Source organism: Paramormyrops kingsleyae, chromosome 1 (genome assembly GCF_048594095.1).
Source record: "Paramormyrops kingsleyae isolate MSU_618 chromosome 1, PKINGS_0.4, whole genome shotgun sequence".
Classification (NCBI taxonomy): Eukaryota; Metazoa; Chordata; class Actinopteri; order Osteoglossiformes; family Mormyridae; genus Paramormyrops; species Paramormyrops kingsleyae.
Window position 1 is genome coordinate 67,200,410 of NC_132797.1, and position 16,449 is coordinate 67,216,858.

Below are 16,449 nucleotides of genomic sequence, written 5' to 3' on the forward strand. Positions count from 1 at the left end.
TGTGCATTTGTTATTGCAAACCATTGTATTTAACATGAATTTTTAATATAACAGGCTTTACAGAAGTTTGTGTGTAGGTACAAGTTGTCCGTAAGTCAAGTGTCCTTAACCTGGGATTGCCTGTATATTAGGGGTGGGAAAAAAATATTGATTTTGTGATTAATTGCAATCCTGGTTTTCAGGAATTTAATATTGAATTCAAGATCAATCTAGTCAATTTATGCGTTTTCTTCGTAATTTTTAAATTTTTTTTGCTGAATTTTACCTATCAGTCCTCTTACTGTATAGGTGGTGAATATTTCTCTCTCACCTATAGGAGGGTTGCAATAACAATGCGCAATCGCCTCATGCCGCCATCTTGGTGCATTGTCAGTAAATGTTAATGGAGTACTTCGAGCAGGCGAATGCAAGAAAGTCAAGTCAAGTAGGGCTTTATTCTTACACTAATCATTTTCAGTACACTGCTCAGGGTAATGTGAAATAACGTTATATAAAAGCAAAATAAATAAAATGAAGTAAAAACAAAGTATCTAATGAGTTTACCGATATTATTGGATGTGACCTGCTGTCAGTTATGAGAATATTGTTAATTATCTGTTTTTTCAAACTTCGTGAGTAGCACTGAAGCGACTAAAAGCAACTCAAAGTCTGCAGGTATGATTTATTTATTTCTGGCTGGTACAACAACTGCAGAGGGAAAAGTGTGAACGAAAATTTTTAGTGTATTTATAGGGAAGTATAACAATAAATTTCATCTTATGATAACAGTTTTTCGTTATCTTATTTGTCATGTAATTGTAACGATTACATTGCTTTGCAATGTTAATGCTACAGGGCTGTGCCTATTGTTTTTCCAACAGATCTGGTTTGATCGCACATTAGTGAATGTGTCTTAAACATATACTGAGTCCAAAACTGGAATCCAATTGGGCACTTGTGAATCAAATTGTGACGTCAGGGCTGATTACCAGCCCTAAACAATATTCACATGTGCTTCAAGAAAAAAGATTCTAATTTATGTGGTAGCACATATCTTTAACTTAAAGTCATTCTGAAACATGGGATGTGAGTTTTAGACTTGCCCATTTTTATTTTCATTGTTTCATTGTTATATTCATTGTTTGTGCTCTGAATGAGACAGGTTGGTTTGTTTTTAAGGAGCTATACCCATATGCTCATCAAATTAAAACATTTTGAATTGAATCAAATAGTTTACTTGGGAATTGGAATCGAATTGGGGCATCTGTGCCAATACCCAACTCTATTCTATAGAAAATGATCTACTGCTATTACTTTGCTCGTTTCCAGCCCAGAATTCTTATCTCTTACTGATTTGGGCGGGGTCACTTTCAGCAGATACAATTACCTCGTTTCCACCAGCAACGAGCTGGTGTTGCTGCCTGTGCTGGTTCGGTTCTCGCTTGGTGCCTTTTGAAAACCAGCCTGCGTGTCCACCCGTTTCAAAAAAGAACGGAACAGAAATATTATCGCTTTTCACAGAATAAAAAAACGCTGCATCATTTATATAACTTTGTTTTAGTCCATCTTAATATTTTACATAAAATATCTTATTTTCAGCAAGTACAATCCATAATATTTTAAGCTATTTTACGATACTTTGTCTCTGTAAAGGCTCCCCCATCTGTATTCTTGCTCGCTGTCTTTTCGTGGATCGTGTAGTAAAATTGGCTAAAAACCGAACTTTGCTGTCTCATGATTTCTTCGTCCACTCAAACGCCATAATATTTTATTTATTCGAGCTGCGACATATTTATAGGCCTACTTTATTATTAAATCTGTCCGGCAGATCGATCTTTCGTTCTTCTCCGGTAAAAAACGATGTAATCTTATTCCGTCAATAAGCTGGCAAGTTGCTTCACTGCCAGCACAGCCGTTATTAGACTGGATTATGGATTGAATTTTCCGGGTATACCGAAGGTTTGGACGCCATAGCCCGTCCCACTTCCGCTGACGTTACGGTGCCACATTCTGAGCCCAGATTTTCTGTGGTGCCATGCTGAACCCATTTTTCCTGGCCCAGGTGTGGAACCAGTGCCGGATTGGGAAAAAGCCCAGAACCAGCACCGCATTGGTGGAAACGAGGCTAATGTGGCGTCAAATTAAACAGGCAGTGAAAGATGAGACCTGAGGTAATTTGAAAGGTTTCCTGTAATATGACAAACTAAAATGTAATATGTTATGTTATCTAATTGTCTCCATTATTCTGTAGACCACCGACGTGTACGATATGTGTGACTCTGAGGAGAACATAGGATTCCTGAGCCATTTTCACCGTCTAGTCCTTCCCACACGTTGTTGGACAAGTCCCCAAGTGGGCAGCCCTATTCTAGTCGAAGGTCTTTCTTCCAGTCTGGAATTATCCCAGCAGCCCCCATCCAGAGCTCCCAGTAATTCTCTACAGCAAAAGCAGCATTGAATACCACCATTCAGGCTTATTCCGGAGCTGCAAAGGTACCCCTCTCTCGCCAGCCCTGTCTTTCCTCCAGCTCTGCAGGATTCACTCTGTGTCTTTCTTCTCGGTGACCACTTCACAGAGCTTGTTTTAGCTCCATCAACAGATGCCCAGATTGTGGGTCTTTCAGGGTTCCGCTGGCCAGTTCAAGTCGGATCCTTCTATTTTTTGTTGGCCAAGTATCATTCGTGAAGTTTGTTAAATAACTTTCGGCTCCTATTAATCGTAGCTCTTTTATTTACACCTTGTTTAGCAAGCCGTAGGGTCAGTGATTCAGTGTTTGCATACTATGCAGGAATAACTGGCTCCTCAGCGCCAAACCATAAGCAGCAATCAAGGTTTCATACACTTTTCTAGGATGTCCACAGGCTCAACTGCATTCTACTCCTAGCAGCAGGACTTTCCACCAATTTAGAGTGTCTTCCTTGGTGGATGGAGCCCAGATTGAATCCTCCTATAGGTGTCTGTGTGAAAATAACTGCAAATTTAGAAAATCGCTATAATACTCATATGAGTTAATGCTGAATAGAGATTAAACTGAAAGGCACAATGAGGAAAATAAATTTGGCTTTTTCTACCAGAATAGCCTTCAATAAAAATGAGCTAAAGCATAACATCACTGGTGCTTTTATTTAATAAATGTATCATTTCAATCCACCGTTTGTGTTATTTACAAGGTTTTAAAGTCTTAGTTTTTTCTGCCTTGGGAAATTTTTGATGTTCCCATGCTGATTCCACAAGTCCTCCAGTTAGGTTTGTGACTATGCAGAACCAGCCATTAGACATATGAGGTGAAAATCCGAATGCCAGGACAATCATAAACGCATTAAAATAAACTGAAGCCATTTTGTCGAGCCCCTGTCTGAATGGTGTAACTTCTGAATCTGGGAAGTTACAAGGACAGTACATTTAGAAAACCCAACGGAAACACCAGAGGAGAAGGCAAACTCCAGCATGAGCTGGGATCAGAAACCAAACCCGAACTACAGAGTCACTCAGCCAAACTCAATTTCATTTATAAAAACAAATAGTATCCATAGTCTCCCTTCTGCTGTCCAGTTATAATTAATACATCCCGAGCTAGAGTAGGAAGCATTTATCTTACTAAAGTTATTTCAGTAAAAATGAATTGATAGGAGGGACGGCATCAACCATGTATGAAAAATTGAACGCATTCATATCCTGCCAAACTAGCCACTAGGAGTGAGAGATGAACTGGGACACAATTTGGGAAAAATTATTTTTGGCTTAAAAATTCTGGCTGAAGTATCCTGGCCATCTAATGAAAAACTATAAGCCTATCGGCAAGGCATATGCAAGACCACATCTGCTATATAAAATCAGCAGTATGGAATCCCTCTGTTCCAACTGCTGGCGTGTTTTATGTCTGGGCTGTTGTACTGAAATGTTGGAATGGTGCTGTCACATTAGTGTTCTTTCTGATTTATTGGACATTTGGATCTTGAAAGGATCCTGTTTGGGTTTTCATGCCATGGCTCTGCTGCCTTCTGCTAACAGCAGGAATCTGATGGCTATATCACAGGCAAAAGGATACTTATGGACATGCTCTCCTACAGCTATGGATAGATGCGGCTTTATCTACTACCAGTGGCTGTCTGACCAGAAGTTCCAGTCTATTCTGCAGCATATGAAGCTCCACAAATCTAAATTATGGATCATTAAGCCTTAGATACAAACACACACAGTACAACCCCCTCAGCCCACGACCAGTGTTGGGAAGGTTACTTTTGAAATATAACAGATTACAATTTACTACTGCCTCTATGAAAAATGTAATTTAAGTTTTGATTATTTCACCAAAATAATGTATCTTATTGCATTTGATACACTTTGATTACCTTTGTAACAATTGGGCAATAAAACTGAAAAGTCAAATTTGTCCTAACAACTTGCATTGTTTGGAAATATGCTAAAATAAGGGCACTTCTGCACATTGAAAAGATGCAAAGCAACAGCATGAATGGTATATTGTACAGTACATATATTTTTTTCCTGAAAAAGATATATCAGGACGTAACCCCTTTGTAATCAACAACATTGTTATTAGTAACTGTAATTTAATTAACTGTAATGGACTACAGATACATTTATTTTGTAATTTAATTATGTAATGTGGTTACATATAACTAGTTACTCCCGAGGACTGCTCAGGCCATGGCAGGAATTGGCTGTTTTAGGCCCTTCTACTTGATATGTGCAATATACAGTATAAGGCACTACATCTTATCAGAAGGCATGTTTTTCATGTAGTCAATGTAAACCTATATTCTTTTTGCAATTCATGTATATTCTGGTATTCAATTTTATAACCTTTTTGCTTAACTTTTTTTTTAAACCATTTTTGCTTAATTTTAAATTTTAAACAGTATGAAAGCTTTAACAAAAATAAATCCAAATAATATTCTTCAGTTCAGGAAATGTCACTTTGCAGTTAATTGAATTTCAAGAGCACACTTGTAAAATAGATTAGCACAGTGGTTTCTTTTTGTTTTAAGCAAGTGTTCGGGCAAATTAGCTTGTTTATGGTTTTGTATAGTTCACTGCCTTGTTGCTGACAGGGCTTTTAACATTGGCAGACTACCACTCCGTTATGAAAAGAATAGAGCATCTCGGGGAAAAAAAACGGAACAACAAAACACAGTGACATGTTTTGAGACGGGACCATTGTAATCCTCGTATAATAAAACTGAGGGCCGCAGCTGTTTTCAATCAATGCAGTTGATGAAAATTTCTAACCAAAAAGAAAAACCCCATCTTGAGAGACTGCAGTGAAATGCCCTGTGGTTCAAGGGGGACTAATTCACAGCAGCACATGACATATGTTTGGCAGGACTCCTCCGAATCGATTTCCAAGCGTAGTAACAAGAAGCAGGGCATGGAACAGATCGCTGGGGGGGGGATGTACGGCCTGCGGAAGTAGGGATTCGGGGGGGGGGGTCTCACCTGGGCTACCTCCTCGAAATCATCATGGCGCTTCTGCAGTGCCCGTGCCCGGTGCAGTGACTTGCCCACCCCCGTGTGCTTGCTGAGGAAGGCCTCTCCGTGGTTCTCGATCCAGTCTATCACCTGCAGGAGCAGAACACATGGTCAGTTGACATTTGGACAATCGCCCACCCCGTGTGCCCGGGCAACTTCCGAACGCCGCACGCCACTGCAGCTCTCCCACCACCCTGCCACGCGCAGCCAGGTTTAATCACTCGCAAGCAGCTCAGGATGCAGCTGAGTTCTGCAGTCTAGACCAAGAGATGCGCTCCTGAACACGTTTGAGAGCCTTGGTTTTCATCTGCTGTGCTTATTTTAAATTGAAACTTTGTCAGCATAAAACACGGAAACGTGGTTTCCCCAAATAATTAGGAAAGGCGACTATTTGCATATGAGGTCATCTGCATACATTTTGTTGTGCACTGGAGGGAAAACAACCGGCTACGACTAAAATAAATCATTGCCCTGTGGCACTCTTGTGATGTCACAGTCCAAACTAAAACGTGCGGCAGCAATCAGTTTAATTTGTGGCCACAGGAAACAGCAGCTCCCAGCCCGGTTTTAATTATCTTATTTTCCCGTGTTGTCTTTAAGGCTGGCCTCCACATCTACGCGATTTGCACGCCAGAGTGGGGAGGGAGAGGTCCTGGAGACCGCGTGCGCATGTGACCCCACACCGTCACGCAAGCCTTCCGACCGCTTTCCCCTCTGATTAATCAGTCTGCAGAAACAGGGACTTTAGCCTCCCACGTCCCTGCAGCTGTCACGACAGCGGGGCAAGCAGCTCGAGGCAGCGCCCAGCCGCTCGGCTGCTGTGGGGGGGGGGGAAGAAGCACCCACAGGGAACTGCTCTCTCTGCCTCTTTTCATGATACTTGCTGTTATTTAAAACAAGCATTCAACCAATCAAACAGCAGGGAATTTTAACTTTAACTAGGAGGCCAGGCAATTTACCTAATGGTGCACAAAGCGGAGAGTTTTCAGTCAGAAAGGCAGTCTAAAACCAGTACTATAAAATAAAGACTACTATTTAAAAAAATGATTTAGCTCAATGTTAGGCTCATGTGAGATACGTAGCCCAGTGAAAATGTTGGTTCAGATTAAACCAAGTGTTACTGGTAAGAGAAAAAGATCTTGCCTATTAGGTATAATCAATACAACACCAAACCAAAAGTAATGTGCAAAATAATGTGTGTATATATATATCAGCATGAAGACATATAGATAGTGGGTGAATGAAATGTCCAATATTTTAAAATCTCAAAGAAGTCTGGTTGTCGGGTTTATACACTATTTTCCCCACAATGTCCTCCTTCAGCATAAATTTTGCACAGTAATACACGCCTCATACACACAGAAGCACCCAACATTACCTCTGAAGGCTCTCCAAGCCATTAGGCAATTTAAGCGGCAAATGATTCTAGCCCATTATTCAGTCTAATGAAATCATTGCATCGCATTCATTCTCGGTCGAATATTCATTGCAGACATTCCTCACGCATCTCACAGAGTAGAAAGTCACCATTTTATTTAGATATTCAGAGACTAAACAGTCCTCGCCCCTTCAGCAGAAGTAAATGTCAACATTCTCTCTTCCTGGCTGCAATGATGAATTCAAAATGTAACATAAAAAAACAGGAATAATGTGCTGACTGACTTCCTGCCCAAAACCATAGTTGCAGCTCCAATGTTTCAGATGATTCTCATGCATTTCACAGGCAGAGTAGATGGAGGGATCCCATTGTAATGGGTATTCCCTCTGTGAGTCACCCGCTGCGAATGAGGACAGTCTGCACCGGGGCTCCGCTGGCGGGTGTCTGCGTGCTCGGAGTTGATAAACCCTCCCCCCCCCCCCCACCATCTGAGTGGGGCCGCAGCCGTCCTTGGGCTAGCCTGCCAGCGAGTCATCAGCGCTTGCTTACTATCGCAGCTGATGGACTCGGAGAGAGGTAGAGAAACAAAGGGAGAGCAAGAGAAAGAGGTGGAGGGAGGGAGGGGGGGTATGATGAGGGACGGCCCGGAGAATTCTCCTGTGGATGGCGAAGTAAAGACTAATCCACAGCCAATATAATTGGGATTTTTTTATTTTTTTGGGGGGGGGGGGTTATTTTCTCCTGCTATAGACTCTTCTGCCAGCCTTCCCCGTTTTCACACGCTGGCCCGATTATTCGCAGTGATGAAATATAGCTATGACTCTGCCTCACTATTACACCAAAAAGTTGGGGTCGTGCTCAGAACTGGTGGTCAGTCACTAGGTTGGTGGGTACAGTACATGGTTCCCAAATAAGCCAAAATTCATATACAAATTTACACAATTATAAATCAGTCAATAAACTGATACATAAGTTGAATATAGTCACTATTCTATTGTCACGCTCCTAAATTCATAGAAAGCTCTCTTTAGTCAGTGGGAACCAGAGCTCTAGTCTTCATCTTGTGCAGAAGGTTCCTTCTTGTTCCTCTACAGAGGAAACCGGGTCCAGACCGGTCAGATTTAATTCTGGGAAGGCATCCAGTATCCTATCTCTTTCTGCACACAGTGTAACCCCTACTATATTTTGTTCTAGAGAGCATTAGTGGATAATAGAGGATACCGAAAAAAACATAAAAACATCCACAAACACACACATGCACAGGCACACACACCCCAGAAGGGCAAGAAGAAATGCAACGTAGGGAGCTGTAGGCCTTCCAGCCGACGGCCTGCCGGAGGATAACAACAGATTGTCTGCGGTGTCCTATGTGCCCTGTGTTCTTACTGTAATTCACTCAATTTAACACTGACTTATTGTGTTCACTAAACCAATCGTGGCACATTTTTAGGGTCAGTGCTATTCTACTGTCACTAAATAGCAGATTTTGACTGGTGTTTTAAATTCAAGTCATTTGTCTTGAGTGAATCCGCACATTAATCTTGCAAACCCTTATCTCAGACAGCATCCATGGGCCTGGAGCCTATCACAGAAAGCACAGGGAACACCCTGGATTTGATGCCAATCTTTTGCAGGGCACATAAACACCCACACACACCCCCACACTACAGGCGAATGTGCAACACCAACTAGCCTGACTGAACATCTTTGGACTGCGAGATGAAACACGAGCACCCATAGCAAACCCACACAGCAGAGGGAGAATATGCCAACGCCACACACACAAAACAGACTCAACCCCCCCCAGGGGGAAGGAGCTCTACCACTGAGTCACAGTGCTGCCCTCGTACAAATCTACGTGAAAATTGCCTGAACTAAACTAGCTACTACACTACATTGCAACATAATAAAAAATGAGGAATTTTAACCGAAGTAGAGTATACAAAAACCGCACAACTGGCACAAGGTTTACTCAGGGTGGCCGAAATAGAAGATGATCTAATGGTGCTTTTACAGAGTCCGGGATTATGATGCTAGAGGACCAGTGGGATCAGGGTTAGAGGGGGGTTGAGGGCTGGTCCCTGGGGGGGGGGGGGGCGGGGGGGGGCTTTTCCTGGGGTCAGGCTGCAGTGAGCCTCCTCCAGGACCGAGGCGTCTGAGGGCAATCGTCAAGTAAAATTGTGGATGACTAATGGGGTGGGAGAGGGGAGGGGAGAGAGGAGGCACGACGGTGACTGAAGTTCAGTCTCATTATGGGATGTGCAGGGGAGAAGAGCCCAATGGGAAAACCCCAAGCTTGGCCCATAAATCATCCTCGGCGAGGCCGGCAAACGCACACGTGTATAAATCAACCGGCATTCCGACATGCACTCGTTGTCACACGCATGCACATTAAGAATCCTCAAAACATACATGCATGACATACTCAAACAAACTAGACTTCAAGACGTAAAACAGCAATGTGTGGTTAGCCGAGTAGAAAACAAACATCGTACGCAATTATTTTTCACAGTCAGTAAAACCAAAAATCAACACTGTTCCTGTCGACAGGATTTCTGTCGTCTTTTAGGGCCCGCACATGGATGCATGTGGCACAAAAAACCAAAGAACATCAGCCTAACATCCCGAACGTTTCCATGCAATGAAAATGATGGAGTTTTAAGTTCTCATCTTTGCTCAAGAGCAATTCGGACCAAACAACTGCATAAGAGAGACCCAAAAGCTGGACCGCAGCTGGCTGAATAGACAGGAATACTGATGCACCAGGCGCCATAACCTTTTGGAAGAAGGAAGATGAAAACGAACGCCTGCTATGGCATTACACACAGAGCCTCCCGTGTCGTATAATGTTTCATCATTCGCCAATCAGCTGACGTGTCAAACTTGTGATTCGTGATTTAGTTCTGCGATTTAGTTCTTTACTTGCTGTACGTCCTGCTGGAAGACGCAGAGCTGCAGCCGCTGGTGCAGCCGGACCTTGCGGTGCTGCCAGATGCCCTCTAGGCGGCGCTGGTGGTGCAGCACCTCATGCACCACGTCCAGGATGCAGTGCACTGCCTTGGAGTAGTTGGCCGTCGCCGTCAAGGACTCGGAGTTTCCCGGGCTTAGGGGGCGCTGCAGTACATCCAACAGGGCCTTGCCGTCCTGGCTGACCTGGGGTCAGTAAGGAAATGAGAATCATTGAGTTGAAGAGTGTTTTTTACCTGGAAAAACAGCTGAGGTCAAGTGTTGTCTATAGTTTTCATAATAAGTAGTGAAGAAGTGGCACACATTCCACTTAGGGTGTGCCCAGCCTCACAATCCTGCACTGGACACACTGTTGGGAAACTGACAGAACCAGCACATGATTAAACTCACTGAAACCATAAAACAACATTAGAAATCTATATGATGAAAATAAAACAGAATGTGGGAACCTGCAGCTTCCATTCATGTGGAGAAACACGTCACATGCTTTAGAAATGGTTTTCCCATTTATAGCATGGACTAGCTAAACAAAGAACCGGCATTAAAAGGCACAGTTAATACCCCATATTCTTCATGATCAGTAAACAACGGCGCAGTGAATCGCTGAGGACGGCACATGGGAATATTTATAACAATAAGAGAGAGACAGCGGGAGGGAATATGCTGTTATACTTAAAACCACACTCTTCAAAAGCAGACTGGACTTGGTCCAAAGTAATATTTATACAATAAATCATAACACTACATAATTTATTTGAAGTTTCATACTAGTAGTATTAACATTTGGCTATCTAAAGACCATCCGCAAGTTCCAAACACTTTTTGTCTGTCAACCACAGGCATGACAAGAAGACTCTGTACAAACAATGGCAGCAACTTCTTCTAGAAGAGAAACGTCAGGGCACGTTAGAAGAGAAGCTCCACTGTTTTATCAAGATTGATCCTGTTTTGCTAATTTTCCTTGGCATGACTTTTAGGTCGAGCCTGTTCTTGCATGGCTTAGCGACACACCCCTCTGGGGGTGGGGGGAGTGGAGGGGGTATTTTCTTGCAGACAGCCCCCTGCCATCTTATCAGCTTGTTTGTTTGCCCTGTGCCAAGCAAGTCTGCGTGTTGTTTGTGAAGAAAACAAGGTCACCCGCCAGTGTTTAGCATTCAAAAACTATTCAGATTTCAAAAATAAGTTTCCAGCTATCTCACTGTCTAGTAGACCCGGCCCTGAAGAACTTTCTCCTGCTGTTTCTACCAGCATGGTCACATCTCTGGGGATGTTACAAGGTTTCATCTTGGATTAAATAACCTCACAAGGCCAAAAGATGACTGAAAATTAATACAAATATAAATACAGAAGTGCCTATAAGTAAGGTCTAATTATCATGGCCTCCTAGATTGAGTTTATGCTGTTGGGCACAAAGTAAATTCATAATTAATCAGCTGCCCAAGTGTTGATCTCAATATTCCAAAAGTAATTGTGCTGCTGCCTTGTCCTGCTTGTCAAGGCTTCAATCAATAAATCTAATTAGCAGCAATTTGTAATTCATGAAATGAAAGCGATGGTGTGATTGTTTATTGTTATTTAATCAGTGGCTTAATTATGTCAAGAGAACAGGCATCGTAGAAGGGGAGTCCTTAATCAGATATACAACTGTTCTCAAACCTCTTTCCATGTCTTAATACGCATGAAAACATTACTTTCTATTTAATTAAAAATAATAATAACGATGATAACATTGATAACAATAATAATAATAATAACTAAATGCCATTGTATGGGTTTACTGGATTTTGCCATTTTCTGCTGAACACAACAGGTCTGCCAGCTACCTCCAAAATAAACACAGATTCCTGGCCTAAATAAAGAGGAATTTGCCACAGGTAATTTGTCCTTGATTACGCAACAAATGTTTGGCTTCGCAGCTCTCGATTACCAGCCACACTTCAGATATGGGATTTGCGATGCGTTCAATTCATCCCTCCCCCAAAACGGTAGGCAGTGCGGAGGAATGCACACCAAGGTCCTGTTCTCACTGCTAATTGTCTCAATTCCTGCATGGCCAAAATGACATCAATCAGGTCAGGAGCAAAGTGTGTCGAGGCCCCATGGGTCTCACCTCGGCGTAGGCCTGTGTCACCTGCTCGTACAACGACTGGTGGTGGTGGATGGCCATCTCCAGCTCCTGCATACCCGAGGGCAACCCCCCCTCGCTGCACATGCTACACCAGGCTTCCACACCGGACAGGAACTGAATGGAGAGGGGGGGGGGGGCAAGATACATGATGTCATATTTTTAAAGACATCCTAGAATTACACGATTACATACCAAGTGTAACTTGTACACAGTTAAACATTTAGCATATACCAAAAATTCCTACTTTGTTTATAACTTCTTAAAGTGATACGTTTAAACACCTTTCCAGTGCAACAAAAGAGGATAACTACTTCCCATAATAATCAATTTTTACAAACTGATAAATATTACCTTATTTATCTTCAGAGGAACAAGATGTAACACAAACGGTTCTGTGCATACCACAAATTTTTATTCTTTAGGTAACTCCTTATTGACTCTTTATAAATCACTTTAGATAGTTTGCTAAACAATGAAGGAAAAAAATATCTAAGAGGAAATGTAAAGTATTACTGGCAGTAAAAACCCCAAGGTTAGCAATCATTACAGCATTAGTAACTAGTTTTCCTCTGCTGTTATTAATAATTCTGCACGTCATTTGGTTTTTCACCTCCACAGCTGTGCATTTAAAAATGTATGATGCACGACTTGTCTTACCGCCTATTATCGATTATGTTATAGCAAATGCTATTAACCAAGCTATAAATCCTTTTTTTCTGCCAGAAAAAAAGATTCTATCCCTTCAGCATTTTATCCTTGGTATTAGTATTGTTGACTGCATGGTTGATGCTGAAATTCCAGGCTTACAAACAACGGGACTCGACCTTTCCTTAACCCCCTTGGCCGTCGCGTCGCGTCGCGTCGCTCTCACCTGCTCGGCCTTCTGGTGGAAGACGGCAGACATGGCGAGGATGGTGCTGCGCTCATCCAGGGCGGCGGCGAAGCTCTTCCACTCTTGGTCCAGCCGAGCAGAGATCTGCTTGATCTGCTGCGAGGCGTAATGTCCGGCTTCTGAGAGACGCGTCGCCACCGACATGATGCGGTTGATGTTTACGTAGGCGTTCTGCCCCGTGGCGGACGGAGAGTGGAAAATAATCAATATACTGTACTCACCTCCATAAGAAACCTGCAGTCCTTGTAATTTTAATGCCACTGACCTTTAAAATGTAATTTAATTTACTTTCATGCACTGGTCATTATCTGATGTCTTCGGTATCGGTCGTATCATGTTTTTACACACTGTGCCAATCACCATAAATAAAAGACAGATCGTTCCTAAGTATGATTGTAATTCTCACGTAATCTGAATATTACATTAGTATCAAATATACAAAGATAACCCAGCGCAGCTTTAAAATAAACAAACACGAGTCGATAGTTTTAAGTGAAGCACATTTATATATTTATTTTGCTAATATTATGACCAATTAAGTCACAGAAATTAGCTGCTGTTAATGCAGGCAGGTGTCTGCTCCATATGAAATGCATTTCACTGCTGATATATGAGCCAGAAGGAACAAGACAGAGTTTCCTCCAAGAACCAACTGATGCGTGAGAATTCCTAAGCCTCCTTGTCTACAACATTCTCTGTCCAGCGGAGCCTTCAATCTGCAAAATCCTGTTTTCACAGACCCACAAATGCATCCACGCTTCCCTAAGCTAGTACTTCCTTTTACTTTCAAGACCAGAATAACTCTCTACCCTACTTGATATTTTTGTTCTTTTAATAGAAAGTAATGCATTTTAGTTATTCTATTATAACCCAACCAACCTTAGAAGTACACATACCTTAGAAGCACAACTGACATCTTATTCATTTCAATCTAACCATTACTGTCATATGAATCACATGTACTTAGCGCATCATGAATCACCACAGAACAAAGTCTTCCTTTGTGAACACCAAGCACGTTTTTTTATGAAATGGTCAGGTTTTCGTGTGATTAAATGGCAGTAAATGCACTTGAAATTCTGCCCGCTGTTTGGTGAAACTTGAACACAACTGGGTTTCAGCAAGGTTTTTGCACTGCTCAACACTTTTTCTGAAAACAGTCATCATTCAAAACAAGGACTGACTAGCACTCAACATTACTCATTCAGTGCCACTCACCACTACTTATGAAACTTCACTTAACACTACATAACACCATTGCACCCAGCACAATCACATCTCCCAGGCGCTAAGTCTCACATAGGTTTATATTTCTGTATTTTGTACAATGTCACATCAGCAGTCATGTGACTGGAGATTCAAGAGGTACGCTCCAGCTGTATCTGCTCCTTAAGACTGCATGCATAATGCATTGTTTTGGAAAAATGATGCCTAGGTGAATTACATCATCACGTCTCAGTCATCTGATAAGTGCTGGAGTGTGGGTGAACACTAATCATCACAGAGAAATAAAAATACCCATAAATCACATGACCAATGCATATATAAACTCAATATTATTCTTCCAGGAAACCACTGACACACAAATCCTAGCTGGTGAATTTTCAGGGAATGACAGACAGTGTAAACATACCATGGAGTTCATGGCGAAGTGGTTGTGTTGAGTTTGGAGGTCCGTGGCATGCTGGTAGCCAATTCCAATCTCTGTGTGGCTCTGTAGGAACAGCTCTTTGTTGTGACTGATCCAGTCAAACATCTGTGAAGAGAGAGGAAACTATTTATGGTTTTAGCTTCAGTGTTTGGTTGCATGGATGGCTTGATGGGTACATTATTAAAAGGCAAAGAATGAACACAATCTGGGATTAAATGAACATAATCAACGAAGCAATGGAAAAATGCACTTTTGCAAAATTAATTTTCATTCAATATAGTGTACTTCTCTCAGGTATTACAAAATATTGTGTTGGCTCAGGGCAAAATAATTTAAATTGGCAAATATTAAGTATTTTTTATACTTTTTTTTTAAGAATCCATTAATATACAAGTATCAATATGCAAGATTTCTGCTGCAGAAAGCTCACTGCTTTCTTGTTTATAATGTTCAGCATAGAAGTACAGTACACAATAAAATGACACATTTCACAAAATTGTGTATTTCACATATATATCAACCAATCAGAGTGCATCTTAGTAACCAATGGCGTTGCCACCAAAACACACACAGAGCCATCATAAGGCATCATAAAAAACAAATTCTCAAAGTTCTCAGGTAATTCCCTGCCTTCTGAACAGTGCAGCACACTGGAAATATCATCCTTTGTATCAAATTTCGAATCATACTTTGGAACCTTAAATCACAGAGAGACACCAGTGAACTTAACCAGAATGTGGCTATTGAAAGTTTCACATCAAACGCTATTTTCGCTTTTCTCCTTTTTTCGTACGCGAATCAGGTAGTAAAAACGAGTGCTAAATGTAGGTCTTTAGCAAAAGCGAAATGGCGTAAAGCCAACATTCGTAAATGGGGGGATACCTTTATGTATATTTAAGGATAAGCGCCACTGGATGATAGGTATAAATCTTTTGTATTATGAATGAGTATTATCATTTTTATTTATTATACATTTTAAAATGCATTTGATATATTTTTCACTGCAGCAAAACAGCATCTATGGTGTTAACGTGTTTTTTGCCAAGTCAAGTATTACTTGCATCATTCCAAGCTGAAGCTGACCAGGGCCCTATAAGCAAATTAAACTGCGGTGTTCTGAACACCTCTAGCTTGCCAGATCTACTATATGTCTTAAATGCAAGGTTTTTTCCTTGGAGTCTGCGGTCTGTTCAATGTTGCCCAGCACTGACGGCAGTGAGATCAAGATCCGGCCTCTCTCTCTAAAACCTGTCCTCAGCCGACCAGTACGCCCTGAAAATAAATCACTATCTGGGCCAGTCCTGATCAAAAATACAAAAAAAATCCTGAGGGGGGCACAATTATAATTAAGGAAATTACTGCCTTCACCTAAATGAGGTCCTCTAGTCATTGTCCAATTAGTTCATCATCACGGGTTGTGCAAGGATATGAAAAATTACGCAGAGGAAGCACGTACATTACAGCGCCTCCATTTCATAGCAGCTAACTAGCTAACAATCAATTTATTGATTCTTTGGCTGTGGCTGTCATTTTGAAGGATTATCTAGTCCTGATTCATTTCCAACTGACTAGCTCACAGACAGGACTTAGTAGAACAGCCAAATGCTTCTATTAATTTTTAAAAATATATTTTATCAATTTGTCTGACTCTGTTCAGGTGAAACACCAAGAGTGTGAATGGCCGGTCAAGTCAACAGCAGCGTCCTGCGGAGTGTCTACAGAAAGTAGCCTAATGTGTGTCACCAGGGAATGTGATGAAATTACCCAGCATGCTAGGTGCTCACAGCCTTTGGATGTCTCCTGCGATCTTTACTGGGACCGTTCCGTTACATTTCCAGACAATAGCAGTTCCTGATACTACTTCATTAATCTTTATTAAATGCTGCTTTAACAGTGTTAATACCATTATGGGGGACCCCTCTGTTTTGTATGCACCTTTCCAACCCAAAGCGCGATGAGGTGG

At 41.7% G+C, this 16,449-nt stretch overlaps 1 protein-coding gene across 6 annotated transcripts in view; it reads right to left on the minus strand.

Annotated features, from left to right (window-relative positions):
- Positions 1-16,449, minus strand: part of kalrna (kalirin RhoGEF kinase a) — a 140,288-nt gene that overhangs the window by 71,553 nt on the left and 52,286 nt on the right. For all 6 annotated transcript variants that reach the window (XM_072718159.1, XM_023832749.2, XM_023832575.2 and 3 more), the window contains exons 6-10: positions 14,469-14,591; positions 12,815-13,006; positions 11,926-12,057; positions 9,771-10,001; positions 5,438-5,560 (exon numbers count right to left, since the gene is read on the minus strand). In XM_072718159.1, coding sequence (XP_072574260.1) covers positions 5,438-5,560; positions 9,771-10,001; positions 11,926-12,057; positions 12,815-13,006; positions 14,469-14,591 — 801 coding nt within the window. The remainder of the gene's footprint in view (positions 1-5,437; positions 5,561-9,770; positions 10,002-11,925; positions 12,058-12,814; positions 13,007-14,468; positions 14,592-16,449) is intronic.